Source organism: Micromesistius poutassou (genome assembly GCF_964030765.1).
Source record: "Micromesistius poutassou genome assembly, chromosome: 6".
In the NCBI taxonomy this organism is placed as follows: Eukaryota; Metazoa; Chordata; class Actinopteri; order Gadiformes; family Gadidae; genus Micromesistius; species Micromesistius poutassou.
Window position 1 is genome coordinate 16,357,080 of NC_140276.1, and position 19,116 is coordinate 16,376,195.

The 19,116-nt window shown below is 43.1% G+C and overlaps 1 protein-coding gene across 1 annotated transcript; it reads right to left on the bottom strand.

The window, feature by feature from the left end:
• Positions 1-6,781: 6,781 nt before the first annotated feature.
• Positions 6,782-18,767, bottom strand: slc7a11 (solute carrier family 7 member 11; the record flags this gene model as incomplete). Its single annotated transcript, XM_084469545.1, has 12 exons — positions 6,782-6,837; positions 7,080-7,257; positions 7,964-8,113; positions 8,844-8,940; positions 9,572-9,675; positions 11,946-12,069; positions 12,967-13,011; positions 13,410-13,509; positions 15,391-15,516; positions 15,962-16,077; positions 17,204-17,330; positions 18,470-18,767. 12 exons carry the CDS (start codon positions 18,765-18,767, stop codon positions 6,782-6,784), a joined length of 1,521 nt encoding a protein of 506 aa, XP_084325671.1.
• Positions 18,768-19,116: the final 349 nt, after the last annotated feature.

Consider the following 19,116-nt stretch of genomic DNA (forward strand, 5'->3'; position numbering starts at 1 on the left):
TTATATTAGTGTACATTATTGCAAGTGCATGAATATGATTATAATAATACTGGCAGTTTTACATGTATTATTTGGTTCAGCAAGCCCTTCCTGTCTTTATCCCCCCACCTCTCTCAATAAGCACTTATTAGCCAAGACTCAGGCATGGGGCTGCATAGACACCTTTGGGATAGAGCAAGTACTTGACATTTACTTGGGTGTGTGTGTGTGTGTGTGTGTGTGTGTGTGTGTGTGTGTGTGTGTGTGTGTTACTACTGGCAGAAATGCTCCTTTCTGTGATAAATGTGTTTCCGAGGCTTTTGTGCATTCTTACAAAACACAATTGGTGATCCAAAATAATCATACTGATTGGCATGTGGAATTGATGGTCCAAATACTCATTTGTGCTTCGGTCCACACAGGCATATATATATATATATATTGTGGCAACCCGGATCCGGCCCAGCGCCCCTGGAAGCCAGATGGTAGTATTGAGGACATTGGAGCCGGGGCCAATTACTTCTACATGCAGAGCACCTGAGGGCTCTCCGAGGTGTGGTTCGTGTTCGGAGAGACCGGTACTCGTGGGTGACGGAAGAAGGCGGTTCACTCACCAAGGCGGGTTGCCACATATGGTAGAGGATGCGGGCAACTTGACCAAGCTATGGACAATATTTGTGAGTGAACCCCGACCTCCAAAGCAGCCTCCAAGCCGCGAGAGACAACGCAGCAAGAGACAATAAATAAATGAGCTTTATTTATAAATGAGCTTTGCGCCCGGCGCAAATCTAAAATGGGTTGGGCTGAAACCTGTAGGTCTGTTTTGGGCGTAACGTGCAATAAACCAATGAGAGTTCCACCTGCCATCCCCTTTAAGAGCCAGCGTATTTGACTTGGCAAGTTGATAGTTTGACAGCGTGTTTGCAGTCTCCGCTGAGACAGATGCATGACCACATGAATTTCAAACTTCAAATGGCTCAGTTTATGGCCAAATAATAGGCATAATTCACACATGGAATAGCGTTTTCTTCTCCAACTTCAGAAACACTGATTCGTCATGTAAATTGCGGCAAAGCCAACTTAAAACATATGCGGACGCGGTCCTCGATGGCCGCAACTGTGGGTCTATTTAATGATATGCGGCAATACATTAACAAACATTGTTTGTTACCAGTATTGTATACATTATCGTTATCGACTTGTGTTCATAATATGCATGTGTCCCCCCATTAATATACATCGCCATGGACTGTATTATGCGTTACGTGTTTAGTTTGCGTGTGTTTAAACAGATGGGTACGCGCACCAAGCATCACCCGCATTCATTCATTCTTTTAAACACTCACGGTAAAACTATTAGTTTTAAATTAAACTATTTTTTTCTCACGATCAAATACTCATCAATCCTAAAAGTAATGGGCTTGTACACAATGTCTGTGTCAAGAACATATGTGTTTGCTGTACGGTGTTTGCAGATGCATTGATTTAAAAGTACAACTTACCGCTGTATCAGCTGTTCTTTGTTTTAGATTTTGTTTTGGAAGCCTGGAATATAGTTTGCTCGAATGTATTAGGCCTATAGTTATTATTATTATTTTAATGCATGCCATAGCCTACTATACTTCATTCATGTTCATTCATGCAGCCCTATTGAAAAAAATGTTTCCACAATCATTAAATAATAGTTAACATGTTTGTGCTGTGTATAGCCTACGTGTAAGCGTAGGTTATGTGGTAGTTCCGACCTGCCATGGCACGTCAAAATAGCAACAACTGCGCCGTCCGCCAGAGACCAGGTATTTTTTGGTCAGTGGCGCAATTGCATTGGCGCATTTTTTAGATCACTAAAATAGCACCAAGTATCATTTGCGCCGGAACACGCCCCTGCTTTTCGCCGACACGCCTCTCCAGGCGCAAGTGTAGTGGCGTCTGGTTGCTGCAGGGGAAAATCAGCTTTGCACCGGGTGCAAACTAGCAACGACACATGCGTCGGTGTAGAAAGTCAATTGTGCCGGGCACAAGATAGGGCCCATAGTCTCTTTAACTGATCTCATAGGGCGTATTCACACCTGCCTTGTTTGGTTCGAACCAAACCCAAAAAATGGCTGGTGCGGACCTTTTGGGCTAGTGTGAATACAAACCATTGAACTCTGGTGCGGACCAAACAGTAGGACAGAGACCCAGCCGGAGAGGTGGTCTCGGTTTGCTTCCAAACAAACCCTTTTGCGGTTCGCTTGAGATGTGAAAGCAAACGCACCTCAGTCCGATCCAGTTCTAAAAATCACACGCCTCATTGGGCATAACAGGCTCCCACTCAGTCGCGCGCATTATGGGAATTATTGGTTGATTCGTTTTTTGATGTTTGATATTGTTTAATATTTTTGGTCCGATATCCAATAGACATTCCATCTCCTCTGCTCCGTGTTGAGCCATGACTCATTTTCACCCTGACGGTCCGACAAAAGTACGTAAAAAGTATGCTGGAAAACACACATAAAAATGCTGATGCATTTAACACATTCAGCACCAGGATGAGGGAGAAGGAGTTTGACCGGTCCGCAGATCAATGTATATCACGCTGGATATCCCTGATTGTTTACTTTCACCAGCGCTTCCCCCCCCCCTTTTTTATTTAACGCTTTACCCTGCCCCATACCTTTTTGTCCAATGATTGAACGATCTTTGCACACATGTTTGTTGTCAAATTCTGGGACTGTTGCGAAAATTGCAATGTGAAAAGGAACGGCACCAAACCAAAAAATAAACATTGTATTTTGGTCCGGACCAAAGAGTGCGAACTTAAGGACTTACCTGGTGTGAATATGCCCTTAAACAAAGAAAGTCTAATCACAAACACAAATTGTCAACACTAATGACTAAAATTTCAGATATAGTTTGGTGGCATAATGTCATTAGGTCTAAGAAAAATAAAAAATACCATCACTGCATTGTACATATGATTAAAGAATCCAGAAATCCAATGTTTACATTTTGTCTGAAATACCTAGAACACTTGTTTTACCTCCTATAATAAAATACATTTCTGCATTTGATTAAAAACTTTCCTCTCCGGTCCAAACTGATCACTGCGGATATTGAGCGTTCTCCCTCCAATGATGAAAAGCCTATTAGCCAGCAGAAGCTTATGCCTCGAGCATGTTTGAAGTAAGCTTTGTGACTAACCACCGCCCTGCGTGGCAGTAGGACTCACGCCAGCTGGGTTTCAGCTAGAAAGGGTTTTTATGGCCCCTTTGCAAAAAGCTCAGACGGGCATTCAGTCTTGCTCCACAATCCGGACATCAACATGGAAAGCCCTCCTTTTACAAGACACGGAGCTGAGCGAAGCGGCCTCAGGGCAGTGGCTACACACCGATTACCTGGAGAGAGAATGGAGCCCCTCTCCTTTGACTCACTGCATTTATACAGGCAGGTGCTTACACACACACACACACACACATACACACCCAGTAATGCCATGACCATAACCCAGCAGGCTGAGCCTCTTCATTGCTAATGCAGGAGTGTATGTGATGTGGTTTGGAGGGCTGAGGTGAAACAAAGGGGCAGCAGTGGTTCAGTTAAGGTCATGGCGCTGCATAGTAACTGTTGTGCCAAGTGGACCCAGTTTACTTGAAGCACCGGGGGACTGCTGTCACAGCTGGTGCTTCCGGTGACCTTCAGTCTGCTTGGGTGAGGAGACACAGAAAATTATTTATAATAATGAATCTGGGAGGCAGGGATGAATTGTTTTATTTAAGAGTCTCTTAAATAGCCTCTAGCACTGAGATGCTAATAGTGAGACAAATATATAGAATTAATTGACCTGCTGTCGCTATTTTTTTAAATGTATTTTTTGTACATTGCTTAAATTTGGCTTTTAAAACATTTTATTTTGGTTATATTTTTACTAACTATATTTACTTTACTTCGGTTAGATACAAAGTTCTTGTAAATCAAAGAAGGCTTGTAGTGACACAAGCATACGTATTTAGTTCCACACTATAGTTGACATCACAGGCTAACATCTGGCTTGTGTCTTTAGTGTAAAGGTTTCAATCAGCATTCATTCCCTGGACAGATGAGGGGTCCCAGGAATGCAGCGGCTCCAGCTCTGAGTTGCAGCGAAGGAACCACGCAGTGGCAGTGGGTCAGAGGGCGCTAGGGCGCCGCCCTTCCTTTTTGCTGCCTATCAAGCAGAGACGGCTTTTCATTGGCGCATGAATATTAAACTTAATTTCGCACCTCTGTGCGCCCAGACCAATAGACCTCTGAAGAATAAGACCCGCCTCCGAGGCTCCCGGTTCCCTCGGTCAAATGTCTATGTCTATGGGGTTTTTGAATGATCGTACATAGCAAACTCTGTAGGTGGCGAAGAAGTAAAAGCTGTGTCATGTTTTGAACCACACACATTTTCCATCTAGTTTCGACTGGCTTTTTGGATTGTCGGTGCCGTTGAAATAGCATTTATAATCGTTTACTACTTTAACGGCACCGACAATCCAAAAAGCCAGTCGAAACTAGATGGAAAATGTGTGCGGTTCAAAACGCCGGGACTTATTCTATGGCATTGTTTTTCATATTTTTTTTTATCACCACATGATTGGACAATTCAACAAATTAATCAAATAGGCTACCTCCCTATCGCTTCTCTACTTGCAGAGAAGCGATAGATACTAGATAGAACTAGCAGAGCGATGTAAAAGCACTTTCCACCCTTTTCAGTGGAGGAATTGGACTCCCCAAACAATGTTATACTTAAAGGACAATTCCGGTATTTTGAACATTGAGGCCCCTTTCTGGTTTGTCTAGGATGAAATAGAGTGGTTGACACCCAAATTTTGACTATTGGTCCTTTCTCGGGTATTTGGCTCATTAAGAACCGCCCCTGCCTGCTTCAGAATGGCTGGCGACGGGCATTCATTAACCTGTCCTTAAAACAACCATAAACGTTTGTTTTCAGAAATGTGCGACTCACCGAGTGGTTAGTGGTGTTCATTGTTCCAAATGATGATGTTCCAAATCAAGTATTGTAGTGTTTTATTTGGCATTTTGTTAATCCATTGATTTCTGTTGGAAGACTCATTGCTCATTGACCGGAAACGGAAAGAGATGCTGGTTGTAGTCTTTTCCCTCGGTCTAGCCCTACTGTTACAGTCTAGCCCTAGACTACAACCAAATGTAAACAGCCCCCGTTTCCGGTTTTGGTCCGGTTTCCATTTCAATGGGATTTACGAAATGCCAAATAAAACACAACAGAAACTGTATTTCGCTACGATACTTCATTGGGAACATCAACAAACACAACTAACCGCTCGGTGAGTTGCACATTTCTGAAAACTAACGTTTAGGGTTGTTTTAAGGACAGGTTTGTGATTGCCCGTAGCCAGCCATTCTGAAGCAGGCAGGGGCGATTCTAAATGAGCCAAATACCCGAGACAGGACCAATGGTCGAAATGTCGGTGTCAACCACTCTATTTCATCCTAGACAAACCAGAAAGGGGCCTCAATGTTCAAAATACCGGAATCGTCCTTTCAAAGGAGCAAGTAAGTTACATATAAATTATTTCGGCCAATTACATATAAACAAAATGAAGCAACTGTCCCAGATTTCTAACTGCATTTGAAATAGACCTTGAGATTCACAAAAAAAGGACGCTATAGGACAGTGATAACAATTTGCCTCAATATCAGAATAACAACAATGGGTCAAATAGCAATGGCTGGTTGAATGGCCATAAAGTAGGTATGAATATAACTGTATATAAAGTGTAAGCTTGTTCAGGCCCTGCAAGTCAGGATGTAGGCTATAATCTGAATAAATTATTAGGTAGTGGCCATCCTGAAAATGCACCAGAATATCACTGGAATCACATCTATCAAATTCAACCCCTCAAATTGAATCACCAGCCGCCACCAGAACCACGACACCTGGGTTGACCTAGGGTGGCAATTTTGTTCTTCAAACCCAGTTTCAGACTGAATATGTCACACATTGTGTCAGAAAGGTGCTGGCATGACGCTGGGAAGCACTGGGATTATGTATTGGTTCGCTGAAAATAAAAAGTGCATATCTATGCTTTGAGCATCTTTGACAACTTGCCAAATAGCTAATACCTCAAAATCTCAGCAAAAACATATTGTAATACATCCATGGGGATAAGCAGTACATGCAGACACAAACATTACAGTTTGGATTTGTGAAAGCAACTGAGTGTAAATAACATGCAACAACCTACTCTTTACCGAAATTAAATGTTTGTTTTACAGTTGACATGACTTGTGATTGGGTGACAAAGTAACCGTGGCGACGGCAGGACTTTTCTGAAAAGTTCCTTTATTTTCCACCTGAAACACTGTAACATTTTCAATGGCCATTGTGCTGCGTTCCACTGTTTACCAACCATGGTTCCTGAAGTGTTTGTGACGTCAAATGTGACACAGCAGAAAGAAAACGTTAAAAGGCCTAGGCCTACCTGTCTTACGTCAACAAGAAATGGGGAAAGTGGCTTATTTTGCGCAGGCGTTTCTGTGCTCAAAAATCTGTAACTGCGTGCAAATGTGATTGTAAAAAGGGTATTAGTTAGTTTAGCACTACTAGTTTAACTTCTGTCTTACTTTTGAAATACATACGTAGGCCTACCCTGCACTAGTATTTAGCCACTAACGGAAAACACAACACTGGTTCTATTATTCCTTCTTCTGATATGCTCACAAAAATTTAGAAAAGATATCAACAGATCAACTTCTTGAAGTATTGTCCCAGTACTGTTCAAACTTTGAGGTGATCCACTGTTGGAATGTGTTAGGCTTCAGCAGGGACAACCTCCATGACAATTTGCATGGATCTGTTGAAAGAATCTGAGAACAAAAGAAAGTTCCTGGATTGTACATATGTAAGACACAATTACAATATATGTGACACAATATGGCACGGTAACATGTCATTACTCATGTAAACATCTTTACATTACATTATTAGTTGGTTTTTATGTCAAAATGAAGTTAGATTAAATACAATCTCTTTCATAAGTAATAGAAGTATTAGAAGATGTACTGACTGTTTATCACAGTCATTGTTATAAGCGTGATCAGTGTGGTACCTAGACATCTCTGGAGCCACTTTGGTCTGCGGTCAAACACGATGAACAGGTAGTAGGCTGGGATGCCAGTGAGGGAAATGGCAAAGCCTATCCCGGTGTTAACGGGGTCCGAGTACAGGGACAGGAAGACCATGAAGAAGCAGGTCAGGCAGAACAGAACCGGGATGATCAGAGGGACCTGGGGGGAGGACACATGGATGCCTCATTCAATGTCTCCATGAGTAAATGTGGAACATAATCTATTGGCTATAACAGATCAACACCGACATTTTTAACTGTATATTCATTAAAAGGAACATTATACATAAACATAATCAACCTTTGAAGGTGCCTTAAGGTCCTAACCTTCAAAACTTTGCAAGTATCTGTCTTCACATTTAGATGGTACACATTTTACTGTGGGGAAGCTTTATGATGGAGCTCTTTATCGTTTGCTGTAGGAGTCAAAAACGTTGGCGAATAGCCCCATTTGAAACCCCATGTCAATGTCCATTAGCAACTGTCGGCGGCCAACTGTCCAGACCAAGTTCCCCTGGATTGTTCATTATATATATTGCTAACAATTTGTACATACTCTTTACAAAGTTCATCTGTTAATCAGTAAATTCTTGAGTCATGATTCATTTTAGCAAAAGCAAAATAGCAACTAATAAAGTATACACTGTATAGACCTATATTTCCTCAGCAAAAAAAATACCTTTTGGAAAGGTTAAATAAGCGGCCTGGGGGTCTCAAAGACACCGTGTTTTGTCTTTCCATGGAGAATAGATTGCAGAGAGCAGACTTCTGACACACTCACAGTTGTGCGTCTATAAGTAGCCAGGTCCCAAGAGAGCAGGTCCTTGTTAGCGGCTGAACCCAGTGGAGCAGGTGATGACACGCACCTTAAAGGGCCTGGGGAGGTCAGGCTGTGTGAACCGGAGGTAGATTAATCCCAGCACGGCCATGCCGATGAACAGCCAGCGCAGGAAGCTCATGAAGTTTAAAAGGCTGTAGATGTCTCCCACAAACAGCTGGAGTAAAGACATCGGGTACTGTGCAAGGAAACGCACACACACAAACACACACACACACACACAGCAGATGTCAGGGCAAGGACATTGTTGGTGCAGGGGTTGGGGTGTATGGAGGTGTGTGGAGATGTTATTGTCCTTATTGTTTCCCAATGTGAGGTTGTTGAAGTATTTGTCGTTACTTTTTGCTAATGTGTGATTAAGTTGTGCAAAACAGTTAATAAATAGCAGGGACAGCTGCAACTGAAGAAATAGAAAGGATTACAAAACATTACATCCCCCTGCCGTTAGATGCAACACATCATAAATCTTTACTAATTATGCAATAATCTCCAGACACACTTTATTGGAACTGGCATCATTTTAGGTCCCTCGTATTAAGGACACCCCAACGGAAAAGAATCATTTCCATTGTAATGCACTCCAGTATTTATGTGTTGGCCATGTTGGGGGAGACTTAATATTGCACATTAAAGCACCAATGAGACCTGGAGTGTGTCCTGCTGCAGTGTGTGTCCCTGCATGCCGTTTGGACTGTAGTCCGGTGTATATGCGTGCCGGTGTATATGCATGCCGGTGTGTATGTATGCTGGTGTATATATGCATGCTGGATATATGCATGCTAGTGTGTAAGCATGCTTGTGTATGCATGCTGGTGTGTATGTGCCAGTGTGTATGCATGCTGGTGTGTATGCATGCTTGTGATTGCATGCTGGTGTGTATGCATGCGGGTGGTTCTGCAGGGCCTGACCATGGTGAGGACCGCTGCCACCGGAGTGTGTCTGCGGATGTGGATCATGGACAGAACTTCTGGAAGTTGACCTTCACGAGACGCTACATAGAACATTCTGGTGGGACACATTTACACACACACACACACACACACATACACACAACGCTCGATGATCGTGACATCAGCATGACATCACAGCTACTAATTGTCCTGACATTATAAGCTTATACCAGTCCTTTTGAGCTCTAGCAAGTACAACATTGTGTTGCAGAATGAGAAATGGATGACAATAAAATACTATTCAAATTATTTTTAATTTCTCATTTAATTTTTGAAAGAGAAGCGCTCTATACTTGTGGAAGGTTGGGATACCATGGGTTTATTACGCCTGTGTGTCTTTCAAATCCTCAAAACAGCAACCAGGGATTTGAACCTCTTTGTATCCACAGAACAGCAGAGCACACATTATCTTTGAACGCTACACACTGGTCTTTGAAGGCATGGCTGTAAAGCACATAAATACTGAGTGGCAACGCATGTTCAGACAGGGAGAACACCAACACTACACATTAGAGCCACGTTGGGGGTTGAAACCAATTCTAGAAAGAATCATGACTCACTGAGCAACCGACACATCCAAATGAAACCACTAATTATTCTGTGATTTCTGTGAATACCGCATGTGTTATGACGCAAGAAATGACACAATAGATTGATAGATGGGTGCATGAGGAAGAGAAAGCTACCTGGAAATGGCGAAGATGCAGCCGTTCATGGAGCCGAAACAGGACATGGCCACAAACAAAGGGACCACAATGGAGAAGTTTCCCATCACCTTACTTGCAAATTCCTGTAAGTGATAAAGATGATATAAACATGTATTAATGCATGTTATAATCATAGGTGTTACCGAATAATGCTGCTTCTTTTGCCATTTTTTAAAAAAAATAGGCAGTTTTTGTTGCCTTTTAGAGCACATTAAACATACTTTTATGTGCTCATTGTTGAATTACAGGATCGCTCATATAAGCAAGGGAGCAAATTGAATCAAAACGTTTCACCAGTACTTCTAGACAGAACAATTTATTGCCAAATTGAGTTTAAGAAGTGAACTTTTCTCAGTGCACAAATGTCAACACAAGATGGAGGAACAAAGTGGACTCCTGTATCCAATTGCATCCTCTTAAGAAACACTCTTAGCACAACCCCTTTAAGGTGCTTCCAATCACGACGAGTGTGTACGGAGCAATACATGTAACCCCATTAGAGAGGCGCTTATCCAATCAGGGCTCTTTGAGACAAGAAGCTATGAGCACCTCGGGCTGCGATGCCGGTGCAGGTGCCCCTCTCCGTGCTGTAGACGGGGGGGGGGGGGGTTAGTAAGACTGTTGTGTGATGTGATTAGCATCATCAGGGAGGAACTAGAGCAATCTCATTAAAATCTGTCGAGAAGGCCTGTCTGCTAATGATGACACATAAAGTGCACATCAGGGGTGAACACACAGGCACCCTTCAGTAGATAAGAGACGAGCTAACGCAGGGCTGCGAGTCAGGTGGACCCATCTCCATCACAGCCGTTACAAGAGCTACAGTCTGCTCAACCCCTGAGGCAGCGGGTTCCAAACCTGACCCCTTTTTTATAGGTCTGCACATTTTGACGACCCCAACAAACAATATCAACATCCTGGTACATAAATGCAAATTGCACCACACTAAGTAGCTGCGTATACATGGACACTTCTGATCTGAATAGATCGGAATAGATCTATTCCTATCATGCGATCCGAATGTACTGTATATATGGCATTTACAAAAGTGGTAAGCGTACGTTCGTATGTCTCTCGCGCACACCTGACACATCTGGACCGGCGGCGACATAATGGACGTCTTATCACTATTTGACATTTTTATGTATTTGATTTTAATGAAAGCCCAGCAGGAAAGAGCTTTTCTCTGCCTGCCACAGTGACGTCAGTTTCTTGTAGTCTTTATATTTAACCCCTCATCCACCGCAAACAATACGTATATGGATGAGAGTGCACAGCCAAGACTGTTGGGAGAGAGTGCTGTTATGTAAGGGATAATGTATAGAACACCGGTCATTATCGGGAAAATAAGCCCCGACAGGGCGAACCGGACGCAGATGCGAAGTGGAGTTGTCTTGCTTCGCCCCAAAGGGGCTTATTTTAGATAATGACCGGCGACGTTTTATACATTATCCTGCTTATTACACGGCTACTTGGCAAAACAAAAAAATAACTTCACACAGTGTGTCTTTTTTTTAAGACACAATAAATTTTACAATTTATTTGTTACCAGCATTCCTAGTGTTGATCAGCAGAGAAATAGTCCGAAAAGACATTGACGTCGCTGGGGTTGATAAGTTACCAGACTACTTGCGAAGTGAACATGAATCAGGCAAAAAATCCACTTTCCTTGACAGCGGTGAAGTTCGGTGTGCATAAAAGTACAGACGGACCAATTGCGAACTACTGCAGCTGCCATCTCTCTAAGTTACCCGCACCCACCCCAAACAAATCGGAATAAGTGTATACATGTCGATTATAGCGGACTACACCACCTCTTCTATTCCGCATGGAATTCTATTCCGATCAGAGAATTGTATTCCGATTGAGGCGTATATATGATAATTTTTGATTCTGATTGAGCTGTTCTTCCACTTCTAATCAGATCAGAAGTGTCCCTATAAACGTGGCTAGTGATAAGTAGTAGTTTGCTATGAATCAGGACCTTTTCTGAGACCCTTCTCACCTTATAAATTATTATTTCTTCACAGAAATTTCACAAGTGCTTTTAAGTCATACGTTTCCTGTGAACCCATGTTAATTTTAGGGGGACCTACAATGTAGGAAACCCTGGCCGCGGCCGAGGCAGGGATGAGACTCCACTCTGTCTGCATCTGCATCTGTCTTCTGTGTTTATTGAATTCACTGGTGTGGAGAACCCAAAGGGGCTTTGATGAATCTAAATCGATTCATTAATCCAAATGTATCATCATGTATATGGACAACAACCTATTGTTTCATTTGCCCACGTAAGTTAATAACATGAGAGGTGTGCATGTGTCTGAACCCCATAGCGTGTTGGGTGGGTGGTTACCACGGCGACGGCCTGCGAGGCCAGGAGCTCGTCTGCAGACATCACGGTGTAGTACGCCACGTTGATCAGCACGTAGCAGAGGGACACGCCCGCCATGGAGATGCAGATGGCCAGGGGGAGGGTCCTGGGGAGAGAGGGGGGGCGTTGATAACCTCTGTATCTTACAAACTCAGGCCCCTATGGCTCCATATTGATAACCTCTGTATCTTATAGACTCAGGCCCCTATGGCTCTGTATTGATAACCTCTGTATCTTATAGACTCAGGCCCCTATGGCTCTGTATTGATAACCTCTGTATCTTACAAACTCAGGCCCCTATGGCTCCATATTGATAACCTCTGTATCTTATAGACTCAGGCCCCTATGGCTCCATATTGATAACCTCTGTATCTTACAAACTCAGGCCCCTATGGCTCCATATTGATAACCTCTGTATCTTATAGACTCAGGCCCCTATGGCTCCATATTGATAACCTCTGTATCTTACAAACTCAGGCCCCTATGGCTCCATATTGATAACCTCTGTATCTTATAGACTCAGGCCCCTATGGCTCTGTATTGATAACCTCTGTATCTTACAAACTCAGGCCCCTATGGCTCCATATTGATAACCTCTGTATCTATACACTCAGGCCCCTATGGATCCATGTTGATAACCTCTGAATCAACAGACTCTGGCCCCTGTGCCTCCATATTGATAACCTCTGTATCAACAGACTCATGCCACTGTGACTCCAGTGTCCTCATACACCAGCAGAGAAACCAGTAGCCACATTCATGTGCCATTCAAATTACACATGCAAGCAATTTGACTGTACATTTATCTATTTGTACTAAACTACTACAGACCTCAGGCCTGTTTTTAACCATTAGAGGGCAGTCAACTCATATAGGTAGTCTAGCGATGCATTACGCTTTGGGCCAAAGATGCTTTCTAAAAAAACTGTCCTTCCTGGACAGTTGTCATGTAAACCAGTCAAGAAACAACGTACGGGATAGAGGAAATTAACAGGGAACTTACTTCTCCGGTTTATCCACCTCTTCAGTCACAAAGTTAAGATAGAACCTATTAACACAAAATGAATCATTGTCCATAAGTCTGTTAGACAACCATAGACAAAATAACACAATCATACAATACATATGGTAACACACAAAATACATCATCAGCTACCGCTATAAGAATAATAACACAGGTTAATAACATTTGTAAGAGACACTTTTCAAAACTTTTTGACAGCTGTTTTTACAGCTTTTGCGAGACCCTGTGTTTTGCCAGCAGCCGTCTCACTGTGTTTGTGTGTGTGTTGATTTATATTTGCATGCATGGCTATGTGTGTGCATGTATGCATGACTGTATGTGTGTGTGTGTGTGTGTCTGTGTGTGCATGCATGCATGTGTATGTGCGCACGTGTGTGTGTGTGTGTGTGTGTGTGTGCTTGTGTGTGTGAGACAATACCTACCACCCAGCATAGGCATACATCCCAGAGTAGAAGGCCAATGGCAAGTCAGCCAGGTTCATAGTGTTCAGATCAAAGGCATTCTCAAAATTCTTTGTCTCCCCTAAAAAACACACACACACACACACACACACACACACACACACACACACACACACACACACACACACACACACACACACACACACACACACACACACACATACACCACACACACACACACACAAAATGAAAAAAACGGTTCAACCTCCCTACTTTGTATTTCTGATGCAAGACAAGAGCAATCACCAATCTGAGGAGGGTTTCTAAAATGTATCACCGTCCTAAATCATGGAGGGGAGCCCCACTACGCTTTATGCAACAACGAAAAACAATGATAAATGCTTGCTTTTTTGCTATTTAATGAATCCATCCCACCCCAGGTGTCCCCTGTCACCTCACAGTCTCCGGTCTTCTGTCTCTGGCTCGCTACAGGCTCAGAGCCCGAAGCTGAGCAGGTGGATCCAGACAAACCGTTCAGTATTGACGCGCAGGGCACCAGAAGAGATTACAGGATGGCTCAATGGTCCTAATCGAGGCCAGGGGGAGAGGTTATATGTGTCTTGTGGGCTCCCCCCACCTAGCCTACCTCCTAGGGGTGGGGGGCAATGGATGAATTGCATGTAGCTTTTTTTGGGGGGGGGGGGGGGGTTCTGGTTCCTCTGCATTCCATCCAGTTGATGTTTAGCATGTTGAAGCTAACACTTTGATTGTAATCTCCTGTAATCCCAACATATTAGTTGATTTGCTTGATTTAATTTGAAACATCAGGTCAATCGTTAATATTGGGTGTGTCAACATCAAAGCTGCCTAGACCAAATGTGCTGTTGATTTTCCATATTATTATTTTATATATTTTTAGACAGCTAAATGAATGGAATCAGATCATGAAAATTAATTGAATCAGGCTCTATGCACACCAAAACTCATTAGGAATAAAGTTTTTCATGGAAATTACATTTGGTGTGTACACGCTGAACAGAAAACTCTTTAGTTCTTGGTGGATCCTCGTATCTCACATGTGGGAGTCCAGATAACGGATATCCAAGCTTCCTCTCCTGGCTGCCATTGTTAAAGGTCCCATGACATGCCACCAGCTGTGAGTATGATGAGCCGTTTTGAAAATCTCTTATGACTCTTAAATCTCTTATGACATTATCTTGTATGTCTTATATTATCTTATTATCACAAGTGGGCGTGTCCACCTAGATGTGTGACGGATAGATGAGCAACGTTTGCTACAGTCCACTGGGTAGGCTGGTAGACTGATCTATCCAGCGTACATCTAGGTGGACATGCCCACTTGCGATGTCATAAGAGCCCGATTTTCTAAACGGCTTGTAACGGCTAATTACACTCACACCTGGTGGCATGTCATGGGAGCTAATGGTCTGATAAGCACCTTGAGTTGGAGTTGATTGATGACATGACTTCTATGACCCGATTCAATAGCAGCTTACACTCTGAACACTTTAAAACCTCTTCAACGGCTTTCCTTAATATATTTGCTTAACAAAGCTAATAAAAAGCTAAATTGTGGTTAGACAATAGCCGATGGGTTCTGAGATTGTTGCTCCACTGTTTCTACCTGCATGCAGCCAAAGCCCGCTCAAACGTGATTGGTCAATGCTACTTGGCCCACAAACGGAAACCCTAATGCTTCCAATACCAAAATCGTATTCCCTTGCCTACAGATTATGCATTGATATGCAGATCTGTTCATAGAGATAACATGCTCAGTGACCCTGCAACAACAACCTTTCCTCATCACAGGCTTCTATCACCCGGTATGCAGAGCATACTGAGCTAGGGAAGGATTAGTAGAGGACACCTTTGTCTGTCCCACGATGACGCCTCTGCGGAAAGGGTCTACTGAAGCATGGATCAAAGGTCAAAGGTCATTGAACGATTGACCCCATGTGACGTAATGTGATGAGCATCTCACCTTTAAACAGCAGGTACATCCCTGGTAGTATAATGATTGAGATGGCGAGGAGTTTAGCGACTGTCAGGAAGATTTGGATGCGGGCCGTCCAGGTGACACTCATGCTGTTCAAATACATGACCGCAGCTTCAGGGAGAGGAACCACAGAATCACATATTAATCATATATACTAATCTACACATCTAAGTGCTTTTCTATTTAGATTTTCTTTTTACAATGTTAACAGTTACGTTTTCATGGGGTAATCAATAAGGTCTCGATACATATTGGGTAAAATCCCTGATGTCTGCAGCCTACAGAGAGCCAGACGCCCCCAACAGGTCCTTAAAGATTAAGTCATTATTTTCAATTTCAATAATTCAAATGTTGAATTAATAAAATGATTGAATTATTTGATTGTATTTAAGCATCATACTACTTCAAACAACGTAACTCTCACATATTCACTTTGAGCTATACAAACTAACTATGCTACCTGTTGTATACAGCCATTCAGATAAATGTCTGTACAGATAGGTAGCACAAACAAAAGTACATGTCAAACAGGAAGTCAGAATGTCAGAATGTATACTCAGGCCGATGGCAGCAGCCAGCTTGGCGGCCATGGGGGGGACAGGACAGGGCATGAACAGTGGCTCCAGGATGTACTGTCCAAAGGCCAGCGAGATCACTGCCATCCCCGCCGGCCTGAAGAGAAAGGTCCTACTTACTAAATCATATTCATACATACATATTCATATATAAAGGTTTATGAGAATCATGTTTCTGTTTATGTAATGTTGGTTACCAGTTCCATAAATGTTTTACATTATTAAGAATCAAACAGTATCAAACAGATTACAGTACATTTATCCTCATCTAAATTGTATTTTTATTTCTATATCTCCGCCAGGACCGTGGGAAATCAGAAATTGCTGTCCCCTCGGTCCATACTCCAAACCGCCATTGCTTCTGCTTACACGGTTCAAACGCTAAGCTGGGCCAACATCCAATGGGAAGACTTGCATGAGCAACCTCATGCGAAGAAGTAAGCGGAGTGATACTTTTACAGGTAAAATACCCATTTGTACACTGTGAATATTGGCTATTTGTTGGTTTATTGTTATTTGTATTTTCCTGTTAGGTGCTCCATCAATCACAATGCATTGTCATGGTTAACCGTTTTGTTTCTACCCTAATGTCAGTGTGTGTGTGTGTGTGTGTGTGTGTGTGTGTGTGTGTGTGTGAGCAAGAAAGGGGGGCTTTACAACTCTTAACAAGAGCTTGGTTCTTACAGGAATGTAAATAAGGTCAGCCTGGTACAGTTCTGCTCTGCATCTACCCCCCCTTAATTTCCCACAAAATCCATTAAGCTTCCGTAGCTGGAAGAGGCCACGAACTGGAAGAGTCTCTCTCTCTCTCTCTCTCTCTCTCTCTCTCTCTCTCTCTCTCTCTCTCTCTCTCTCTCTCTCTCTCTCTCTCTCTCTCTCTCTCTCTCTCTCTCTCTCTCTCTCTCTCTCTCTCTCTCTCTCTCTCTCTCTCTCTCTCTCTCTCTCTCTCTCTCTCTCTCTCTCTCTCTCTCTCATTGGCTCTTGTGTACCATTCCTCCTGTTCATTTCCCATCGTTCCCATTGACTCTTGATCTGGGCCTGAGGCGGGGATAGCAGAGAGTTTATACTGGCCCTGTTGTTTGCTTTGCGCTCCTGCTGCTTACAATCCCCATTTCCCAGGGGTCCTTTCAGCACGCCCCCCCCCCCCCCCCCCCGCGCACCCAACGTGCATCTCCTCTGTTTTCTGTGAGTATTTCATAATTGACGGGGGATTCTCCACCCACCTGATAGAAATAAGGTCAGACCATATCCGTATGAATGCTAGCTGGGGACCGAAGGCCTCGAGGATGTAGGTGTAGTGTCCGCCTGATTTGGTGATACAGGTTCCCAGTTCTGCATATGAAAGCGCTCCTGCAATGAAAAGTGGTAAATGATTGATTTTTCCTATTAATAGCACACTGGTTGTATGTGTTATCCACAACTGCCAGACATCCGGCATGATTAGGGAGTGACTGACAAGGAAATGGTTAAAGCTAGAATTGGACATATATTTGAGAAGCATTTTGTGGAAATTATCTTTACATCCCGACCACAAACAATGAACCAAATTCTGTGGTAAAGAATGTGTTTCTGTGTTTTCTGTCCTTTCATAGGCCTGTTCAGCTGTACGCACTGTGCCTGTGCACTCATTGCATGACCCGAGTCTTCTACAACTCTCTCAGACCTACTGCTTAAGAAAGCAAATTAAGGGAGTCACCTGTTTCTGGGGAGTGGCTTTGGAGGGGAGCCTGAATGGAGGTCTAATCTTTACTTTGGTCTTCCCTACCTTTAACTTTGGTATGGAGCTTTATCTTCCGGTGGGAGCATTAGCTGTTAAAAGCACCTGACAATTAATATAAAAAACAATATATTAAATTAACTATAATTTTGAAATATATTAATCTATCACAATTAAACTCGAAATGTTCATATTTAAAAGAGATTCTTTCATCAGAAATATACTTAGAAGTAAGATTAAACATTTAAATTTCCACAATTCAATAAGTTTTCAGTCCATGTTTTGACAATTGTTAGAGATTAGCAGCTGAAGAATTAAACATTGACACAGTTCAGATTTGTTCTTCTCTTGAGGGTTTCTTCTCTCTAACTGTTAATGCTTGAAAGGGATCCATAGCCGATTTACGGTGTGAACATTTGCTTTACTTACTACTAGTGCACACATCTTCAACTACTACATGTCTAATCTTCATCTGACCATAAACCACAACAAAGGAACATGTAAATGAGGAGAACACAGTTGTGTGCACATGGCGTGTCTTATCATTTCAGTCACATGACTGGATTGTACTCGTACTATTGTACGATTGTACTCGTACTTCTCACTGTAGAACTAGAGTAACATTTATCCCAACTGCTGTTTCGGAGTACACGCCTTTGTCTCGTCTGGCCTTGTCTAGCATTACTTTCTTCTTACCTGAAGTAGTTGTGAATCTTTTTTAATTTTAAAAATGTTATTCATCAATCACCAGCCTGTGATGACTGGGACTCACCAAAGAGGGACAGCACGCCACACGCGATCCACACCACTAGTGACATTCCCACACTGCCGGTGTTTTTCAGAATGCCCTTTGGGGCCACGAAGATTCCCGCTCCGATGATGGTGCCCATGATGATGGAGATGCCCCGGAGCAGCGTCACCTTCTTCCCCAGCTCCACCTTACCCTCGGGGTCCTCCAAACCCGGGGCTTCACCGCTGACCTCGGTATAGCCAGCTCCGTTCTGGGAAGCCCCGTGTTTGTTTGCTCTGCTTCCATTGCTGACAGCGCCGCTCTGAGACCTCCTGTTCATGTTAAAAGCCCACAGCCTCTCTCTCTCCGACTGGAGCGTAGATGTGTCTCTTACGACACCTTTGGCACCATCTGAAACTCACGACATAGTGTGTGTGTGGCTTTCAAAGTTTTAAGCTCTCCACTATTCCTGAACAGAGACACACCCCCTCTGAGCACACACAGCACTGAGCACAGACAACCTCCGACACACACACGCACGCTCTCCAATCATCTGCCCCCGGGCTGCCGGCCTATTCAGTCCTGCAAATCTTTTGAAAGAAAAAAAACCCTGCTCTCCCCAGGAAAGAAAACTATCTCCCCCACTAGGTACTCTTTCTGTGTTGTCTCTCTCAAACCTCCTTTTCATT